At 47.1% G+C, this 19,166-nt stretch overlaps 3 protein-coding genes across 3 annotated transcripts in view; all 3 read right to left on the bottom strand.

The window, feature by feature from the left end:
• WDR88 (WD repeat domain 88) overlaps nucleotides 1-1,323 on the bottom strand; it is a 58,389-nt gene extending 57,066 nt beyond the window's left edge. Inside the window, exon 1 of the mRNA XM_049787446.1 lies at nucleotides 1,063-1,323. Coding sequence (XP_049643403.1) covers nucleotides 1,063-1,323 — 261 coding nt within the window. The remainder of the gene's footprint in view (nucleotides 1-1,062) is intronic.
• The window catches only part of LRP3 (LDL receptor related protein 3), a 269,703-nt gene that overhangs the window by 92,444 nt on the left and 158,093 nt on the right, over nucleotides 1-19,166 (bottom strand). The gene's annotated exons all lie outside the window — the stretch shown is intronic.
• The window catches only part of GPATCH1 (G-patch domain containing 1), a 53,037-nt gene continuing 40,579 nt past the window's right edge, over nucleotides 6,709-19,166 (bottom strand). The window contains exons 16-19 of the mRNA XM_049786573.1: nucleotides 17,948-18,158; nucleotides 14,239-14,352; nucleotides 10,299-10,396; nucleotides 6,709-6,881 (exon numbers count right to left, since the gene is read on the bottom strand). Of these exons, the coding sequence (XP_049642530.1) occupies nucleotides 6,729-6,881; nucleotides 10,299-10,396; nucleotides 14,239-14,352; nucleotides 17,948-18,158 (576 nt within the window). The 3' untranslated portion in view covers nucleotides 6,709-6,728. The remainder of the gene's footprint in view (nucleotides 6,882-10,298; nucleotides 10,397-14,238; nucleotides 14,353-17,947; nucleotides 18,159-19,166) is intronic.

Raw genomic sequence — 19,166 nt, 5'->3', positions numbered from 1 at the left:
ACTTGAAAGTAAAGATCACAACTAAAAATACAGCTAAGCATTGCCATGCACTCTGCTCTCCTCCAATGAACCGCTTGGTATTGCAGGGCAGTCAACCCAGGGCCACCTCTAGGGTAGCTTCTGCTCTGGGATGTGACAATTGGGAAATTCACGGATTGCTTTTCCTGTTCTTGCAAATTGGCTAGTTCCTGCCCCGGCCTTGCAGGCGTTTAGCAGCAGGGGGCGCTATATCCTTGCTATATCTCTGGGCACACTCCCTTTTTGTTTGGCACACTCCCTTCTATCAGAAAAAACCTTGCAATGTTTTCTTTTGTATTTTCTTTTTCCCTCTCCAATCTCTCTTTATTTTGTTTTGGGGCCTCACTGACTGCTCAGAGCTTCCTAATCACTCCTGGCTCCAGTGCTCAGGGGTCACTCCTGAAAGGGCTTAAGCCTTAAGGGAACCATACCTTAACCATCCCATGCCAGGGATCAAATCCAAGGCAATGAGCAATGAGCATGCAAGGCAAGACTGCTCCCGTGTTCAGGATTTCCGAACTAAAATGCTCAATGGAGCCTCCCCTGAGTATTTTAGTTTGGAAATTCTTTTTTTTTTTTCCCCTATTTTTCATTCCTAAGAGGTCTCTATGCACCCACAATTTCCTCTTCCCAGCAACCAGCCTTTCTCACAGGTCACTAGCAGTTTCCCTTTCGTCATTTTTTTGTTTTGTTTTGGGGGCCACACCCTGTGATGAAACGGTTCCAGTCTGGCTCTGCTCTCAAGAGTTAATCCTGGTGGTGCTTGGGAAGCCACATGGGATGCCAAGGATCGAACCCTGCTGGGCCACGTGCAAGGCACTAACGCTTGGGCCCAGGAGTCGCATGTTTTTTGTGTCTAGTTTTCTGTTGCTCTTCTGGTGGGAGGGGTCCTTGTTAGGGTCCAGGAACATTTGGGACGTGCAGCCTCAGCCGGCTGGAGACTACAGGGCGGGCTGGCCCCTTGGGTGTCCCAGGAGAGGGGCAGGAGTGAGCACTGAGCTGGACCGGCTGGACGCGGCTTCCCGAGGGGTGGCCCTGTCTGACCTTGGACAGAGGCTCCTGGTCACCCCAGAACCTCTCCTCCAACAGCTGGCGCTCCTGGTGCTGAGAGGCGGGCTTGGTCACGCACAGGGGATTCAGCTCCGGCGACGGGGGCGGGGACCTTCTGGTGGCTCGGAGGATCCTTTGAGGGGGTCCATCGGGGCTGCTCCTGGCTCTGGCCACGTCCTCCAAGTCCCGGCTCGCCTTGACCCGCGCCCGAGAGGCGCCTCCGTGCTTCTGCCTGGGCAGAGGCCAGGAGGCCATGCTGGACCCGCCAGCCTGGTGCAAACGGTGGCGCCGCGCGGCCGCCTCTGCCCACCTGGGGACGCGAGGGGGCCTGGCCCTGCGCAGGACACTGCAGGTCACCTCAGGGCAGGGTGACTTCAGGGGAGAGTCATTCCAGGGAAGAGTCACTCCAGGGAAGAGTCACCCCAGGGCAGGGTGACCCCAGGGCAGGGTCATCCCAGAAGTGGGGCTGGGGCCAGGACACAGGGCAGTGGACACAGGTCTCTGGATCACCAGGTAACCCCTGGGCTCCTGTCCCAGGATGTGCCTGTCTGTGAAAGGGCCTTGACTCGTGTGTGTGTGTGTGTGTGTGTGTGTGTGTGTGTGTGTGTGTGTGTGTGTGTGTGTGAAGGGTCCTAAACTCTGCGTGAATCAACTTCGACTGTATCAGACTGGTTTGTATGTCTGTGAAGTAGCTAGACTGTGTGTGAAGGGGCCTAGACTGTGTGTGTATATGTCTGTTCGTATGTATTTTAATGTCCGTGAAGAGGATTTTGTTTTGGTTTTGGGCTATACCAGCCAACGCTCAGGGGTTACTCCTATCTCTACACTCAGAAATCACTCCTGGCAGGCTCAGGGGACCAAATAGGATGCTGGGGATTGAACCCAGGTCGGCCACATGCAAGGCAAACTCCCAACCTGCTGAGCTATCACTTCAGCCTCTACATCAGTGAAGAGAACACATATATCCCTCCTAGTCAGAAAAAAAAAATGGATGTACTGAGGAGTTTGGGACTGGCGCAGATTTCTCAGACTTCTCAGCACCACTGTGCCTAAGAGAAGGGCAGAGCACAGAATGTACCTTCAAGGCTGAGTCTAGAGGAAATGATTCAGAAATATTAGGGGTTGGCATCTCTGCTGGGGGCCTAAAAATGACTTGCTTCCTTCTTTCCCTTTGCTCTTGTGTCTAGGATGTCACTTTGGCCTTTAGCAAACCTCACCCCATCACTTCTCCCAAACTCTTCAGTGTGGGAAGCAGCTCCAAGCAGTTCCTGGAATCTGTGGTCATTGTGGATGTCCACAGTCCTCAGCAGGGCACCTGTTGGACACCCCCTATCAGGGCCCCACCACCACTCACATCATGAAATGAAGCAGGGAAACATGCCAGCCCCACAGGCACAAGGTCTATTGGAGCAAACTTCAGCAGCCCACATCTGAATTCTACCGCCTTCACGGGACACCACAGAAAGCCTTCACTTTTCACTTCATTTGTAGTATTAGGTAATTTAAAAAGAAAAAAAAATCAAGAAGCAAATAAAAAAATCCATTTTAATTAAGTTACACAGTCTGAATTTTCCCTTCTGACACCAATTGAAGTTAAAAATAGAAATCAGTTTCTGCAAGCTTCCAAAGGCAATTCGGAGATGTCAAGGTTTACAAATTATTTTACAGCATGAATTTACATATAAATACAATCTGTACAACATATCCATCATGAAGGAGAGTTGGAATTCGAGTAGAATTCAATTATGGCCTCTTGAGGGGAAAACTTCTCAGCCTGGAAAAGGAAACAAAAGAGAGAAGTTTGGTACAAATGAATAAGCGGATGGCTCAGCGGTGGATCATGGCAGGCCCTGTAATACTAGGTGGCAGCACAGGATGAAAGCACTGTTAGCTATGTTTGATCCAAATGTGTCCTTCAGTAACCCCAAACCCATTCAGAGACACCCCGCCCTTACCCTCATCCTTAATGGGGCCCATTTATAAAACCAACTTGTTTTTGAGAGGGACCTCCTCAGCAATGCTAGGAACTACCAAGGCTATACCTAGTAGTGCTAGGAGGCCATGCAGTGCTAGGGATTAAAACTGGTGGGGATCCTGATGGGGTCAGAGCAATAGCACAGTGGGTAGGGTATTTGTCTTGCACACAGCTGACCAGAGTTTAATCCCTGGCATCTCATACGGTCCTCTGAGCCTGCCAGGAGTAACTTCTGAGCACAGATCCAGTAGTAAGTCCTGAGCACTGCTGGGTGTGACAAAAAAAAAAAAAAATTTAAATATTAAAAAAAGAAAAGAGGACCGGAGTGATAGTACAGTGGTAAGGCATTTGCCTTGTATGTGGCCAACAAAGGATGGACCCCAGTTCAAATCCCAGCATCCCATATGGCCTCCCAAGCCTGCCAGGAATGACTTCTGAGCGCAGAGTCAGGATAACCCGAGTGCCACCAAGTGTGACCCAAAAACAAAAACAAGAAAAATAAAATAAATTGAGGGGTTCCATGGTGATTCCTTCTAGAACTGGTTTGTACCTAAGCGTGCCAGGCATGTGCTCCAGCCCTCTGAGCTCTCTCCCCAGTCCTAGAAAAGTTCTCCGAGGCCCAAGCCCCAGGCTGTCTGTCAGTCTCATATCGCATCGGAACACTGGTGGCAGTATCCCTTGCCCTGCAGCCCACAAATAGGAAACATGGTGTTCCCTAAGTGGCCAGACCAGATTCAGGTGTAGGAAATCTCCATGACAGCAATTCTGGTTCCTTGCAATAAAGTTCAATCACTGGTCTACACCGTCAGTAGTGACAGAGCTGGGGTCTGGGGTGTGGATGAGTGTGAGAAGGGTCGGGGATTCAGTGGCAAGAGGTAGTAGAGGGATGAGGAGCTGGGCTACTCCTTGACCAAGCATATCCAGGGAGTGAAGACACATCGAGCTGCCAACATATGAGCATGATCCGTGTATGTGCACTAAAAAGTGCCCTTAACTGCAAGGCTGTCTGAAATTCTAGAATGGCAAAACTGATAGGAACAGGAAGGATTTTCAAGGATTCCACTGTGATTCCACCCAGAACCAGTCACATCATGTTAGGAGAAAAACCCCAGGAGTTCTCGACAAGTGAGATCTTGCAAAAAAAAGAGCAGCATGGTGGGACATTGGTCACAGTGACAGCAATCAATACTGGTGAGGCAGGAAGATGGTAGCATCCCACTAGGAGGCTTGGAGGGAGGGAAACTCTACTTTGAGAAACCACAGAGTTTGGAGTAAAAAAGTCTTGCCTGAAGTGTGCCTAAGACCCAGTCCTCTCTCCAGAGAAAGCCCTTCCCTATTCCAAGGCCAGAGGTAGATTCAACGCCAGGGACTAGTAGGAACATGATGCTGTGGCTTCTAGTGTCCAGCAGGGGGCGCTCTGCCCCTAACCCAGCCCAGGGCTTCCACCTGGAATGACTCGGTGGATGGGCATTAGGAGGGAAAAATGTCAGTCCTGGGCCATGACCTGACCTCCTGGAACTTTCCTAACATTGTGAACTGAGATGAACTGGCCACCCCAGCCCTGTGTGAGAGTTCAATGGGCCAGTACCAGCGAGAGGGCTTCCTGCCATGAGGAAGGAGAAACGGGAGTGGGCAGATCTGCTTCCAGGGGCTGGGACTGGAGTGGAAATGCCTGGATCCTCTGCATTCTGAACCGTGAGTATAAACTGTCCATTCTAAGGACATCTACAAGGCCTGGAGATTAGCTACACAGGCAAAGGAATGCTTTGCATGCAATGAACCAGGATTCTAGCCCCAACTACACTGTTCCCCAAACTCTGCAAGAAGCAACCCCAATCAACCTGAGCACCCTGGGTATGCCCCCAACACACACACACACACACACACACACACACACACACACACACACACACACACACACAGCATCAGGTCAGGTTTCTGTCCCCCCACCCCAACCCCCAGTATCGGGATGGATAGTGGGGCTCCCTGCCCTGTGCAACGGCAAGAAGACTAGCTGGCAACTTCCACTTGGGCTTTCCCACCCTCAGGGCCCTGGGAGATGTGGAACTGGGCCCTGGGTGCTCAGCTGTGACAATACTATCTTGTAAATTCCTTTACACCAAATTCACTCAATCCCCTGACTAGTGTGCAGAAGGTAAGTCAGACACCTATCCTCTCTCCTAATCAGAACCTGCAAATCCAAACAGATCAAATCAAAGTGAATCTATAAAACCAGAGATGGTGCAACGCTTGGGACACTTGCCTTGCATGCAGTCAACCCAGAGCATAGCCAGGAGTGATCCCTGAGCTTAAGAGATAGAAGTACCCCTGAGCATTGTGAAATTCCCCCCTGTACCTCCCCCCCCAAAAAACAAAAAACAAACAAAATGTACTGTGGAAAGGGAAATAAAAAGACAAGAATGTAAAACTTATAAGTATAAAATGGTAACATAATTGAAAACACCAAGATCCGAGCTTCTAGACTAGACAGGGGGCCAGAGAGATAGCATGGAGGTAAGACGTTTGCCTTTCATACAGAAGGTCATTGGTTCGAATCCCGGCATCCCATATGGTCTCCTGAGCCTTCCAGGAGTGATTTCTGAGCATGGAGCCAGGAGTAACCCCTGAGCTACTGGGTGTGACCCAAAAAAACAAAAAAAATAGACTAGAAAGATGGTTAATTCACCAGATAGCTAAACCAAAACACAATGGATTAATATACAGAATTGGTTTTTTGGGGTTTTTTGTTGTTGTTGTTGTTGTTGTTGTTAGCTCCTAGATCACTAACACCAATTGTTTGTCCTCCAAAAGAAAATCTCTGCAGAGCTGCTCATTGGAGGCCGGGCTCAGGCTGTAGCAGAAGGACTCTCAGGGAGCCATAGCTGGCTCAGCCACAGCACTCTGTATCAATGCTAGGGATGAAAACTAGTATTCAGACCTTGGAGACCTGTGCTCTATCTACCCCTCAGCCTCCTCCCTGGTCCAGGTGCCACTCTTTCCCCCATGGACCAACCAATACTTCTCCACCACTTGTCATTTGGTGACTATTATAATAATAAAGGGCTTTCACCAGCAGTTTCACAAGCCTGACCTTCCCCGCCCCTGGAAGCCATGGCCGAATACACAGCTTGGCAGTGTTTATTCATTCCACAAGCTGAACTCCACAGACCGAAGCTACATAAAACCTATCATCTTACTTCAAAATGCACATTAAAAAGTATCCTATGGGGACTGAAGAGATGGTGGTACAGCAAGCAAGGTGTTTGCCTTGCTGATCCAGGTTTGATCCCTGGCATCCAAAATGTTCCCCTGAGCCATGCCAGGATTAATTCCTAAGTGCAGAGCCAGAAGTGACTTCTGAGCACCACCGGGTGTGGCCCAAAAAGAAAAAAAAAAAAAGAAGAAGGAAATTTGTCTTTTGCAGATGGTGTGTGCGCATGTGTTATGCACATGCATGAAGAAATGAAACATGGACAATGGAAAGGACAGAGAGAGAAGTACAGTGGGCAGACTGGCCAGGAGCCACCTCAGGTCTCATCTTTGATGTCTGAACTCTCAAAATATACTATTCTATAGTTAAAATTTTGAACTTTACAAGTTCACTGCCTCAGACATGACCCTCAAAGAACTGAGCACTGCCTGCCCTGAGCCTCTGAGAAGCTTGAGTAATCTGCTGTAGCACTGCCTACCGTCTCAGCAATTCCTGGGGTGACAAGCCCGCCACCCCCTCCTCGTCACTCTGGCTGTCACTGCTCGTGGTGCTCTCAGAACTACTGCTTTTCTCTGACTTCTTGTTCTTCTGCTTGCCTTTGTGTTTGTGCTTCCGGTGCTTCTTTTTCTGAAAGGAAAGTAGGAAAGTGTGTGAAGAGGAGACAAAATCAAAGGTGTACCCCTATTAAATCAACACAATGACTGGCTAGTGGAGATTTAGAGCAAGAATGACTAACAGGTCCTTCTCAGTAAGCACGGGTCACTGAGGGACACTGCCAGAACATACTCTCCTGTGCATGTGCTTGGAGGCAGGGGATGGTGGAGTCCCTGCTTTCTTAGGGTCCTTTTAATGACACATCAAAGTGACAAAAAAAAAAGAAAAAAACCAAACCTGTAAAAGGGGCCAGGGTAGTAGCACAAGTGGTAGGGCAGCTGCCTTGCACATGCTAACCTGGAATGGACCGTGTCCCCCAAATCAGGAGTGATTTCTTTTTTTGTTTTTGCTTTTGGGTCACACCTGGTGTTGCTCAGAGGTTACTCCTGGCTCTTTGTTCAGAAGTTGCTCCTGGCCGGCACGGGGGTGGGGGGTGGGATGGGGTGGGGGATGGACTGATCATATGGGATACTGGGATTTGAACCACTATCCATTCTGGTTTGGCTGCATGCAAGGCAAACGCCCTACCGCTGTGCTATCTCTCCAGCCCCATCCAGGAGCAATTTCTGAGCGCATAGCCAGGAGTAACCACTGAGCGACACCGGGTGTGGCCCAAAACAAAAACAAACAACCAAAAAAAAAAAAAACCCTATAGGGGGGGCCGGGCGGTGGCGCTCGAGGTAAGGTGCCTGCCTTACCTGCGCTAGCCTAGGAGACGGACCGCGGTTCGATCCCCCGGCGTCCCATATGGTCCCCCAAGCCAGGAGCGACTTCTGAGCGCATAGCCAGGAGTAACCCCTGAGCGTCACTGGGTGTGGCCCAAAAACCAAAAAAAAAAAAAAAAAAACCCTATGGGGGGCTGGAGAGATAGCATGGAGGTAAGGTGTTTGCCTTTCATGTAGAAGGTCATTGGTTCGAATCCCGGCATCCCATATGGTCCCCCAAGCCTGCCAGGAGCAATTTCTGAGTGTAGAGCCAGGAGTAACCCCTGAGCGCTGGTCCCAACAACCAAAACCAAAACCAAAAACCCTGTAAAAGCATTAAGAGAAAAGTACCGGTAAGGAGCTCCTGAATTGGGTTCTACTACCTGTCGGCTTCCATTTTCCCCTTTCCCTGAGAAAGATTTTCCTTGTTTTTCATATCCAGGACTCCATTCTCTGGCAACCAGCAATGAAGCAGTTTCCAATCCATTCTACTATTGTTGATGGCCATGTGGATAGCTGGCACTAACATGAAGAATGAAGGCCTGGGCAGCAGTGAACAGAACCTGGCTGCTAAGAGGTAGCAAAGCACATGCCCATCTTCCTGCCTCTTCTACGTTCAATAGCTAATGAGGGACCAGAACCTCCAGGCAAGGGCAAACAAATCAGTGCAAAATATCTAAAATGATCCACTTAATAGTGAACACATAATCAATTAAGTTTTACTTTCAAGTATTCGGGCATTATTCTAAAATATTTAAATATTTTTCTCTACTTTTTAAATATTCATTTGCAAACACACACACATTTTTTTGGGGGGGGCCATACCCGTTTGATGCTCAGGGGTTACTCCTGGCTAAGCGCTTAGAAATCACCCCGGGCTTGGGGGGACCATATGGGACACCGGGAGATCGAACCTCGGTCCGTTCCATAGCTAGCGCTTGCAAGGCTAGCGCCACCTTACCGGCCCACCCCCCACATTTCTAAGTACAAAGAAATAAATTAAAACGTTCAACATTGAGATATCACCACACGTACACGTCAAAAAGAATAAGAACAACCAGTGTTGAGGCAGATGTGGGGAGAAAGGGACTCTCATTCACTGCTGGTGGGAATGTAGACTGATGCAGACTTTTTGAAAAACAATATGATTATTCCTCGAAAAATCAAAAGTTGAGCTCCCCAATGACCCAGCAATACCACTCCGGGCCCAAATCCAATGCAGTAAAGGCATCTGCAGCCCTATGTTCATTGTAATACTATTCACAAGAGCCAAAATCTGGAAACAGCCCAAGTGCCTGAAAACAAATAAATGGATAAAGAAACCATGGTATATCTACACAACAGAATACTATGTACCTGTTAAGAAAAATAATGAATTATCTATTTATAAAATATAAAAAACAATATAGTATTAATACTCAAAGACAACAGAGATGAGGTGATGATGGAAGACTAGCCATTGTAGGAAACATGCCACAAAGAGCAAGTGAGTGCAGTTAGGAGAAGGGAACTCTAGACAATGATAGTTGGAAATGATCACTGGGTGCTGAAAGGAGATAAAATGACCTGCATAATACACCTTTAGTAACAAAATTGTAAAGCAGCAGAGGAAAAAAAGAGGGACAGAGAGAGAGAGAGAGAGAGAGAGAGAGAGAGAGAGAGACATCTGTCATCGAGGCAGGAAGGGAGGAGGGCAGAAGGGACGTTGGTGGCAGGAAATGTGCACAGGTGAAAGGTGTTGGACACTGTATGACTAAAACTCAATCATGAATAACTGTGTATCTCTTGGTGATTTAATTAAAGAATTTATTTAATATTAATAAAATAGAAAGAAAAATGAGTCATGAAATTTGCCTATACATGGATGGATATGGACAGTATTATGCTGAGTGAAGTGAGTCAGAGGGGGGAGGGATAGACATAGAATGACTGTGCTCATTTGCAGGATATATTTGAAAATAAATTAAAAGATAGTATGCTGGTAGGGGCCGGAGAGATGGCATGGAGGTGGGGCATTTGCCTTGCATGCAGAAGGACAGTGATTTGAATCCTGGCATCCCATTTGATCGCCCGAACCTGTCAGGAGGGATTTCTGAGTGTAGAGCCAAGAGTAACCCCTGAGCGCTTCCAGGTGTGACCCAAAAAACAAAAAAAAAAGAAAAAAGAAAAGCTAGTATGGTGGTTATGATACCCAAAAATAACAGAAACAAGGGCCAGGAAGGCCAATCCATGGTAGGAAGAGCAATGATACACATTGCTTCAGTAACAATATTGCAAACCACAGTGGAGAAAAGAGAGGGAAAGAGACAGAGAAACAAAGACAGAGGGAAGAAAAATGTCTGCAACAAAGGCAGGCAGGGAAGAGGATAGGGGAGGAAAATTGGGGATACTGGCGGTGGAAAATATGCATTGGTAAAGGGATAGGTGTTGGACATTGTATAACTCAAAATAAATCGTGAACAATTCTGTAACTATATCTCATGGTGATACAATTAAAAAACTCAATAATAATAAAAAAACAAACAAACAAGAAAAGCTTCTGAAAACCAGAGCTAGACCCTGAAGATCACTTTCCAGCCCAGATGCAGTCCTGGTGACCCCATTTTGACTAGGTGTTCTTTGGGAGGGTGTCAGGGGCACTGGGGCAGGGGCATCACCCCACACCCTGACGCCTAAACTTCCTCACCTTCTCTTTCTTTCGTCGGTGCTCCTTTTTGGCCTTGTGCTTTTCTTTATTTTTCTTATGTTTCTCTTTTGGAGGCGGCTCGGGTTCCAGACGAGCATCTGCCGCACAAAGGCAATTAAACACCATGAACTTCAGGGACAATGAGGGGGGAAGGATTGAATTGGGGATCAGATTGCACTGGAATGTTTAAGGTTAAGGGAATCGGTGGCGATGGAATGTTTAACATTAAGGCAGGACACCTGCCCAGCCTTCCTGGCAAACAGGATTAGCACGTCACATCATGGCGCTATATTTAGAAAGTGCCAGAAACTCCAATAAGAGGCCTGGGTGCCCCAACCAGTTTCTCTTAACCATGTCCTCCAGAGGACACCAAAGAGGACTGGGGCAGAGAACACCAGAGGCCTTGTGGCTTCCTGTCCTCAAGGAAGCTTCAAGACAGGCTAGGGTGTGCACAACAGTTCAGGCAGACCTGTCACCTCAGGTCACCTCTCCCGTTCTGTTTCCCCACTATTTAAGGGGGTGTACAAAGTACCTCACTCTGCTTAGGGGTGAATAGAGCATTCGATGGAACCAGGCACACAAGCAAGCTCCTGAGCCCCTGAACTGTGTCTATAAATGTCAGCTTCTCTCACCATCATCCCCTTATATCAGCACCTTTTAGGTGAATATGTTTTATAGGTCAAAAAAGAAAACCGGGCCCGGAGAGATAGCACAGCGGCGTTTGCCTTGCAAGCAGCCGATCCAGGACCAAAGGTGGTTGGTTCAAATCCCGGTGTCCCATATGGTCCCCCGTGCCTGCCAGGAGCTATTTCTGAGCAGACAGCCAGGAGTAACCCCTGAGCAATGCCGGGTGTGGCCCAAAAAAGAAAAAAGAAAGAAAGAAAGAAAGAAAGAAAGAAAGAAAGAAAGAAAGAAAGAAAGAAAGAAAGAAAGAAAGAAAGAAAGAAAGAAAGAAAGAAAGAAAGAAGGGAGGGAGGGAGGGAGGGAGGGAGGGAGGGAGGGAGGGAGGGAGGAAAGAAAGAAAGAAAGAAAAAGAAAGAAAGAAAGAAAGAAAGAAAGAAGAAAGAAAGAAAGAAAGAAAGAAAGAAAGAAAGAAAGAAAGAAAGAAAGAAAGAAAGAAAGAAAGAAAGAAAGAAAGAAAGAAAGAAAGAAAGAAAGAAAGAAAGAAAGAAAGAAAGAAAGAAAGAAAGAAAAAGAGGGCCCGGAGAGATAGCACAGTGGCGTTTGCCTTGCAAGCAGCCGATCCAGGACCAAAGGTGGTTGGTTCGAATCCCGGTGTCCCATATGGTCCCCTGTGCCTGCCAGGAGCTATTTCTGAGCAGACAGCCAGGAGTAACCCCTGAGCACTGCCGGGTGTGACCCAAAAAAAAAACAAAAAAAAAAAAAGAAAGAAAGAAGAAAGAAAACCATCAGCATCCTAATAATGTGATTGTCTATATTCATTTAAAACTATTCAGAGAATAAAAGAAAACTAAAATGGTCCCACAAATTGTGTGGGCCTGAATCCTCCACCTTTAAAACTAAACCAAAATGTTTTCATTGATCATTAATTTTTGAGAAAATAGGGGCTGGAGTAATAGCACAGTGGTAACGTGTTTGCCTTGCACGAGGTCAACTCAGGACCTCTGAGCACCACCAGGTGTGGCCCAACCTCCTCCCCCAATGCTTTTTTTTTTTAGTAACTAAGCCAGCAAAAGTTCACATTGGCAGAAGCAGAGTAAACCAAGAAATCAACTCTCAGGCTCAACAATAGCACAGGTTAAGGACAGGTAAGGCACTTGCCTTGCATGCAGCTGAGCCTGGTTCTATCCCTGACATTATATATGGTCCCCCAAGCCAGGAATAAGCCCTGAGCACTGGCAAGTGTGGCCCAAAAAACATTTAAAAAAAACTGTTTTTAAAGAAATCTACTTTCCACCTAAGCAAATTTACCCAGGCTTTCACAGCATGAATGTACCAAACCCTGGGATAGGTGCCTGTAGTTTTCTGAACCTATTTTGGTCAGGGATTTTAAAATTTGACCTGCCAGACTTTTTTTTTTAATTTTATGCTAGTTTTGGGAAATCATCCCTCTCAGTAACATAGAGACCAAATTAAAGGTACCAAGTACAGGCTGAGAACTATCATAAAAGTACTTAACTTTGGAGCCAGAGCGATTGTACAGTTGGTAAGACACTTGCCTTGCATGTGACCAACAGGGTTCAGTATCCTATATTCTTTTGTTTGTTTGTTTGTTTTTTGAGCTACACCTGGTGGCCCTCAGGGGTTTACTCCTGGCTCTGCACTCAGAAATCGTTCCTTGACAAGCTCAATGGACCATATGGAATGCCAGGAATCCGGGTCCATCCTGGGTTGGCCGGATGCAAGGTAAACGTCTTACGGCTGTGCTATCATTCCGGCCCCTTAATATGCTATATTCTATAAGGTCCCCTGAGCCGAGCCTGGAGTGATCCTGAGAACAGAGGCAGGACTAAGCCCTGAACACTGCCAGATCTAGCACAAAAGCCAAAAACAAACCAACCTAGCTTGCCAGTTACTTTATTTTTTTATCTTATTTTGGATTTTGGGGCCACACCTGGTGGTTCTCAGGAGTTATTGTTAGCTCTGTGCTCAGAAGCCTGCCACTGCTGGCAGGCTCAGAAGAACATATGAGATGCTGGGATCAAACTCGGGTCAGCCGCATGCAAAGCATGTGCCCCATCCACTGTGCTATCACTCCAGCCCCATTTTAATCTGTTTTATTTAGGGAGGGCTGTCTCAACCATTGTTTGGGGGCCCAGTGCCACCCCCTAGCAAGTCTCAGCTAACTAGGATGGCAAGTCCGTACAAGAGGCCTGCAGTGCTGAGGATCATCAGACCCATCCAGCTGGGTACTAAGATGGAACCCAGGTCCCACACAGGCACAGCATGTGCTCTGACTCCCATATTCAGACCTCAATAAAGGTCTGAGCAGAAAGCAAATGAGAAATAACACAGCAATTTTTCTTTTTTTTTTGTTTTTTTTGGGCCACACCCGTTTGACGCTCAGGGGTTACTCCTGGCTATGTGCTCAGAAATCGCCCCTGGCTTGGGGGGACCATATGGGACGCCGGGGGATCGAACCGCGGTCCATTCCTTGGTAGCGCTTACAAGGCAGACACCTTATCTCTAGCGCCACCTTCCCGGCCCCAGCACAGCAATTTTTCTAAACGTTTTACTCCTCTCTGCTCCTTCGGTCTAATAGCAGGAGGGGCCATTCCCAGCATGAAGGTACCAGTGAAGGTACCAGCTACAGGCCCAGTAAACCCAGGACTCTGACATCAAGACAATCCTTGGGAGCCATTCCCTCACTCTCCTCTTGGCTTCTTATCAACTCTTTGGAGGGTGGTTAATTAGCCAAGCTAACATTTATGTGTGGGCCTCATGGGACATTATAAAGCAGATAACAAAAGTATATGTTACTTCTATGTCTGCACTATTATCAGATTAGCTGATATCTGATTGGCTAAAGCAGCATTCAGAGATGAATGACAAACCGTCCAGACGCCAAAGAAGGCATTTGCCAGAACTAATTTTTTCTGCAAAGAATTCGTTTTATGCTATTAGTTGCCTGAGTCAAAATATAGAAAAGTCTTAGTATGCCCTCCATGCCCATCTGCATTCACAGCTATTTCTACAGGTGACAGACAATCAAGGAACTTCAGAGAGGACCCTGAGCATCTGAAAGTTAAAAAGGAAAAGCACCTCAAAGGTCTAGAGAGGCTGTAAAATGACTGACACTGCAGCACTAGGAACAAGTCACTGGTTTTGAAAGGAGGCGGAGGACAAACCAGCAACCAGGGAGACGTGGTGGAACTGTGTTGGAGCTGATGTGGATGTGGTCACATGGCCAGGCTGTCAGGTCCCAGGGGAGATTGTGGGTGGCAAAGCAAACATGCCATCTGCAGTGCTTCCCACTTACTAGGGCAGAAGACAGGCGGCAGACGAGGGCCGAACTCTTCCCGCTCATCCAGCTGCAGCTTGTGAATGGGAAAGGTGGGCGTGGGAACAGGCTCCTGGGGGGCAGGCTGGCTGGCTGAAAAACACAGGGGGTCATTCCAGAGAGCTGTCAGCTAAGGGGGGAGGGGAGAACTGCCCCCACATTAACAGTGCTTGTCATCTTTGTTTGTTTTGGGGGCCACACCTGGCCATGCTCAGGGGTTACTCCTGGTTCTGTGCTCAGAAATCACTCCTGGCAGGTTCAGGGGACCACATGAGATGCCTGAGATTGAACCCAGGACATTATAAAGCATTGGCTGCATGCAAGGCAAACACCCTATTGCTATCACTCTGGCCCCTGTTTGTCATCTTTGTTTTACTAGCATGCCCATGGGCAAAGGGCTGGCTGTGGCCTGACCTCCTACACCAACGACACTAGAGTGGGAAGCAAAGACTTAAGTTGCTGAGACTCAGTGCGTCCACAATGGTGACACAGGATACAGGCGGCACCTGTGCCAGCATGCACCCCGGCTCACAGAGCAGAGACGGAAGGGTTAAAACCTGTCCCCTCTATGGGGCTACGGAGATGGTACAGCAGGTAGAGCGCTGGCTTGCATACAGCCGACCTGGATTGAATCCCCAGCATCACTTATGGCCTACTGAGCACACCAGGAGTAATTTCTGAGCACAGTCAGGAGTAACTCCTGAGCTTCATCAGGTGTGGCCCAAAAACCAAAGAGAAAAAAACTAACTCACCTGTCCCTGAAAGAAAGGAATCACCTGTGATGAAATAAAAACATACATGAACTAGGGGCTGCAGAGATAGCATGGAGGTAAGGAGTTTGCCTTGCATGCAGGACAGTGGTTTGAATCCCGGCATCCCATATGGTCCCCCGAGCCTGCCAGGAATGACTTCTGAGCCTAGAGCCAGGAGTAATCCCTGAGTGCTGCCGGGTGTGACCGTCTCCCCCACCCCCCCCCCAAAAAAATACATGAGCTATGTACCTAAAATATTACTGTGAAAGATTTGTAATTCACTTTAAATAAAAATTTTAAAATTTTTTTTGGTTTTTGGGCCACACCCAGCGGTGCTCAGGGGTTACTCCTGGCTGTCTGCTCAGAAATAGCTCCTGGCAGGCACGGGGGACCATATGGGACACCATGATTCGAACCAACCACCTTTGGTCCTGGATCGGCTGCTTGCAAGGCAAACGCCGCTGTGCTATCTCTCTGGGCCCTAAAAATTTAAATTTAAATAAAATTCAAATAAATTTGAATTTAAAATCTAAATACATTAAATAAATGTAACTACATAGAATTATTTAAATATTTGCCAAAAAAGAAATGTTAATGAGAATGGGTTAATAGTATAAAATTGATCATTTATTATAAAATAAATTGTACTTCTAGTGGCAAATATAACGAACAGAGAAGGAAAAATAAAAACATACACGAGATACCAAACCATATGCCACCTCAAAAAGCTCGATTTCACTCAAAATAAAGGATCAAAGAGGGGGCTGGAGAGATAGCACAGCGGTAAGGCATTTGCCTTGCATGCAGAAGGATGGTGGTTCGAATTCCGGAATCCCATAAAGTTCGTCCACCTCCCTCAGACTGCCGGGGGCGATTTCTGAGCATAGAGCCAGGAGTAGCCACTGAGCACTGCTGGGTGTGACCCAAAAACAAAACAAACAGACAAACAAAAAAACAAATAATCACTCTCATATTCATAAGTTTGTTTCTTAAACAGCTAACTTATGTTTCAGATAGAATAAAAATTTTTAAAAATCTATAAAATACACCAAGTATTGTAAGACTCTTAAGCTTTCTACATATGTATATAGAAATACATATAAATATTATATTATATATTATATAACAATATAAATAAATATATAAATATATATATTTGAATGAGGGTACTCTCGGTGATGCTTGGGAGACTTTGTGATGTCGGGGATCAAACCTGGGCCGCCTGCACACAAAGCACATACTCATCCATTGAGCCCTCTGAGACTGGCCTTCTCTATATATTCTTCTCAATATTTTTGTTTGTTTGTTTTTGGTTTTTGGGTCACACTCAGTGGTGCTCAGGGTTTACTCCTGGCTGTCTGCTCAGAAATAGCTCCTGGCAGGCACGGGGGACCATATGGGACACAGGGATTCGAACCAACCACCTTTGGTCCTGGATTGGCTGCTTGCAAGGCAAATGCCGCTGTGCTATCTCTCCGGGCCCTCTTCTCAATATTTTTAAACTTTTAAAAATCACATATATTGGAGCTGAAGTGATAGTACAGTAGGCAGGGGGGTTGTACTGCATGCAGCCAACCTGGGTTTGAACCCTGTATCCCATGTGGTCCTCTGAACACTGCCAGGAGTAATTCCTGACTGTAGACCTAGGAGTAGCCCTAAGCATTGCTGGGTGGGGCCTAAAGTTGAAATAAAAAAAGAAAACCACATATATCAAATATAGCTGTATATATATATATATATATATATATATATATATGTATACATATACATATATGTATACATATATATATATATTTGACAGAAGAAAGATACTGCACACTTGACATTTGTAATGCTCTTAGGGTAACAAAATCTGCCCTCCCACAGCTCTCTAGTGAAAGTCATCCTGCTGGAACATAGCACCCCAGTCATGGACAGGCTGATGGAGTGGCGGAATTCCCAAACCAAGAGAGAAGGCACCATTCGCCTGCCTAGGCATCTGAAAAGCATCCCTGGCCCCCTTAAGGCAGCCAGATAGTCTCCTGCCCCAGACCAGCACTCCCGTTGGGCAACTAGGAGGGCAGGCTGTACCCAGAACAGACCATCTGACAGGTGAGCCTACTTGACATGAATTGCCCTCAGAGAGGAAATGGGGAGGAGCCTAGATATTCAGAGCCCAATGTTTCAGCAATCCTGGCTCATTACTAAATGGTATTTGGTTTGGTTTTGGTTTCTGTGCCAAATCTGGCAGTGCTCAAGCCAGGCTTACTCCTGGTGGCTCTGCACTCAGGAATTACTCCATGTGGTGATCATAGGGGATGTTGGGATTAAACCCAGAAGGCACGTGCAAGGCAAGTGCCCTACTCACTGGATTATTGCTCAGGCCCACAAACAGGGTTTTCTAAAAACAGCCTTTTACTATTTTTTAAAATTTTTCCCACGTAAGTAAAAAAAGCCAATATTACCAAACATATCCTAAAAGTATATCAGAGTTGGGCCTGGAGAGATAGCACAGCGGCATTTGCCTTGCAAGCACCCGATCCAGGACCTAAGGTGGTTGGTTCAAATCCCGGTGTCCCATATGGTCCCCCGTGCCTGCCAGGAGCTATTTCTGAGCAGACAGCCAGGAGTAACCCCTGAGCACCACTGGGTGTGGCCCAAAAAAAGTATATCAGAGTTAAACCAGATAGAAAAACTAAAATCTGGGGCTGGAGAGATAGCATGGAGGTAAGGTGTTTGCCTTGCATGCAGAAGGACGGTGGTTCGAATCCCGGCATCCCATATGGTCCCTGAGCCTGCCAGGAGCGATTTCTGAGCATAGAGCCAGGAGTAACCCCTGAGTGATGCCAGGTGTGGCCCACAAACAAACAATAAAATAAAATTTAAAAAAGCAGAGCAGTAGTTATTCAATTGTCATCAGTTTCCTCTTTAGAGCCCCAGTCTGAGCACTGACATACCGGGGGCCACAGACGGTATTTCCAAGTTGGGCTCCTGGGAACTTTTCAAGTCAGCCTCCCCAGTTGCCTCATCATCTTCGCTGTCTCCAGCCTCATCCTCAGAGGAGGACGACTTTTCATCAGAGGAACTGGCAAAGATGGCCTTGAACAAGTCCATGGGTGGACGGCTCACTTCCCCCTCAGCCTGTGCATTCACACCTTTATCTGCCACCTGCATGGACAGAGAAATAAGAGTCAGGAATGCGGCACCCAGGGTCCAAAAACTCAAATGATCTGACTGCTCGTGTATGTTGGTCCCTGCTCGTGTATGTTGGTCCCCACTCTCAAAGACTAAATAAATGATCACTCACAAGTATTGACTGTTATGGTGTTTCTATTCAACAACTATAGGTGTGCCAATGGTAGTTGGGGCAGCTGTATCTGAATGGGAAGAGACAAGTACATGAGGACTAGTACTGGATGCTGTCCCCTCCCCAAGCCTTTGGAGGGGCAACATTGAGGGGGGTATAAAGACATCTACTCATCTGAAATGCTAAAGATAAAATTGTGGACAGGAGGGGCAGGAGGAGAATATCAGCAATGGTTTCAGGGCTTCTCTTCACTAAGCCCAGATGTAGACATTAGCCCAGATGTGAATATTCCAATAAGCAAAGTAGGGGCCAAGAGATAGTACCCTCTGATAGTATTATCAGAGTGAGAGTGACCTGGGTTCCATTCCTGACATCCCATATAGTTCCCTGAGCACTGCCAGGAGTAATTCCTGAGTGCAGAGCTAGGAGTTACCTCCAAAGCATCACTGGGTATTTCCCCTTTCCACTCCCCATAAAAACCTCAATGAGCCAAGTAAAGCCCTGCTCACTTAGTAAACAGACAATGCAGTGAAGAGCAAAGGTCTGAGAAAAGTGTGGCCCCATCCTCAAGAGTTGACAGTGAATGCTGAACTCTCACATCAAACGCATTTAACAACAGTAAAAGCAGAAGCCTGGAACCAGCCTGGAGCTGTTTCTACTAGTATGACCTCAAATACTACCTCACCTCCTCTCAGGACTGTGGCATAGTCCCATGGCCTTCCCCTCTCCCTCTCCATGCCTCCTGCCTCAATCTCCAGCCACAGATAAAAGTGCAGATAAGTGAGCCTAGCAAGGAACCCAAAATGGCCATTTTCTGGGGCGTGGGTGAGTACAGCAGGCAGGCCACTTATTTGCCTTGCATGTGGCCA

The sequence above is a fragment of the Suncus etruscus genome, chromosome 14 (genome assembly GCF_024139225.1).
Source record: "Suncus etruscus isolate mSunEtr1 chromosome 14, mSunEtr1.pri.cur, whole genome shotgun sequence".
Lineage (NCBI taxonomy): Eukaryota > Metazoa > Chordata > Mammalia > Eulipotyphla > Soricidae > Suncus > Suncus etruscus.
This window is presented reverse-complemented; position numbering and strand designations above follow the sequence as displayed.